This window comes from Pyxicephalus adspersus, chromosome 3 (assembly GCF_032062135.1).
Source record: "Pyxicephalus adspersus chromosome 3, UCB_Pads_2.0, whole genome shotgun sequence".
In the NCBI taxonomy this organism is placed as follows: domain Eukaryota; kingdom Metazoa; phylum Chordata; class Amphibia; order Anura; family Pyxicephalidae; genus Pyxicephalus; species Pyxicephalus adspersus.
The window spans coordinates 89,735,149-89,736,152 of NC_092860.1; the positions used below are offsets into that span (position 1 = coordinate 89,735,149).

Below are 1,004 nucleotides of genomic sequence, written 5' to 3' on the forward strand. Positions count from 1 at the left end.
ATATATATATTTATGTATACACACACACAATTCTCTTTCTTATTAGGCTTAAAATCAATGTCTACCATAACAAGACATCAGGATAAAAGCATTTTATAACTTGTAGTCAGCTTATACAAGATAAACGTTTTTAACCATTTTTTTAGTCTAAATGAAGTAACAAGCTAACTGAAAAAGGGCACATCAAGAAGCAGGGTCTTTGCATACCTTTCTCTCCAACAAAAGGTAAAGACCAGGTAAAGACATCCATGAAATTTGGAAGCCAGTATGGGTGAGGAGAGCAATTAAACTGCCTTATGTTCATGACGTTGTTTTCATACTTCAATACTGCAGCTAAAATAGAAAGAACAAAAACACAACATAATTATGATATATTCGACAAGAACTCTCAAATTTAATGGCAACATATAAAATTGTTGTGTCTGCAACACACTGTACAAATTGAGCTTTAGGCCATCTTCTGTAGTAAGACCATAGAAAAAAAGGTGAGTGAAGCGTTTGCTGTGAGTGTGTGATGAATAACAAAGAATGATGGATAACAGGAAACATAAAAATACTATCCAGGTCTTAATGAAAGCTTTGACAGTTTATTGTGTAGAACTATAACTTCACCGTATTCTAAATGATTAAACAGTTTATAGGACCAGAGTTAAAACAATTTCTAAAACCTTAAAAATATTTACCTTGATTCTAAAAACAATACTGATTGTGGTGCTCATATATATTAGACTTAAATGTAGCTTTTATTTTTCTCAGGATCCAGTTAAGGTGGGATTTCCAAGCTCCTATTAGCGATGATCTTCTTTATGTAGAATTATTTACACTGTACATAACAGCAAGGGTTCAAGCAAAACACGACGGTCAACAAGCTATAGCTTATTGCACACTGCAGAAGTAAAGATTTGCATACGTGAGATGGCCATGTTTTGTGTCCCTAAAGTACACAAAAGGTATGTTTCTAGGTATTTATGTAGGCAGATACCATGTTAATATACTTTAACCTC

At 33.2% G+C, this 1,004-nt stretch overlaps 1 protein-coding gene across 2 annotated transcripts in view; it reads right to left on the reverse strand.

Annotated features, from left to right (window-relative positions):
• The window catches only part of PPP3CA (protein phosphatase 3 catalytic subunit alpha), a 152,530-nt gene that overhangs the window by 26,800 nt on the left and 124,726 nt on the right, over positions 1-1,004 (reverse strand). For both annotated transcript variants that reach the window (XM_072405627.1, XM_072405628.1), the window contains exon 9: positions 208-333. In XM_072405627.1, coding sequence (XP_072261728.1) covers positions 208-333 — 126 coding nt within the window. The remainder of the gene's footprint in view (positions 1-207; positions 334-1,004) is intronic.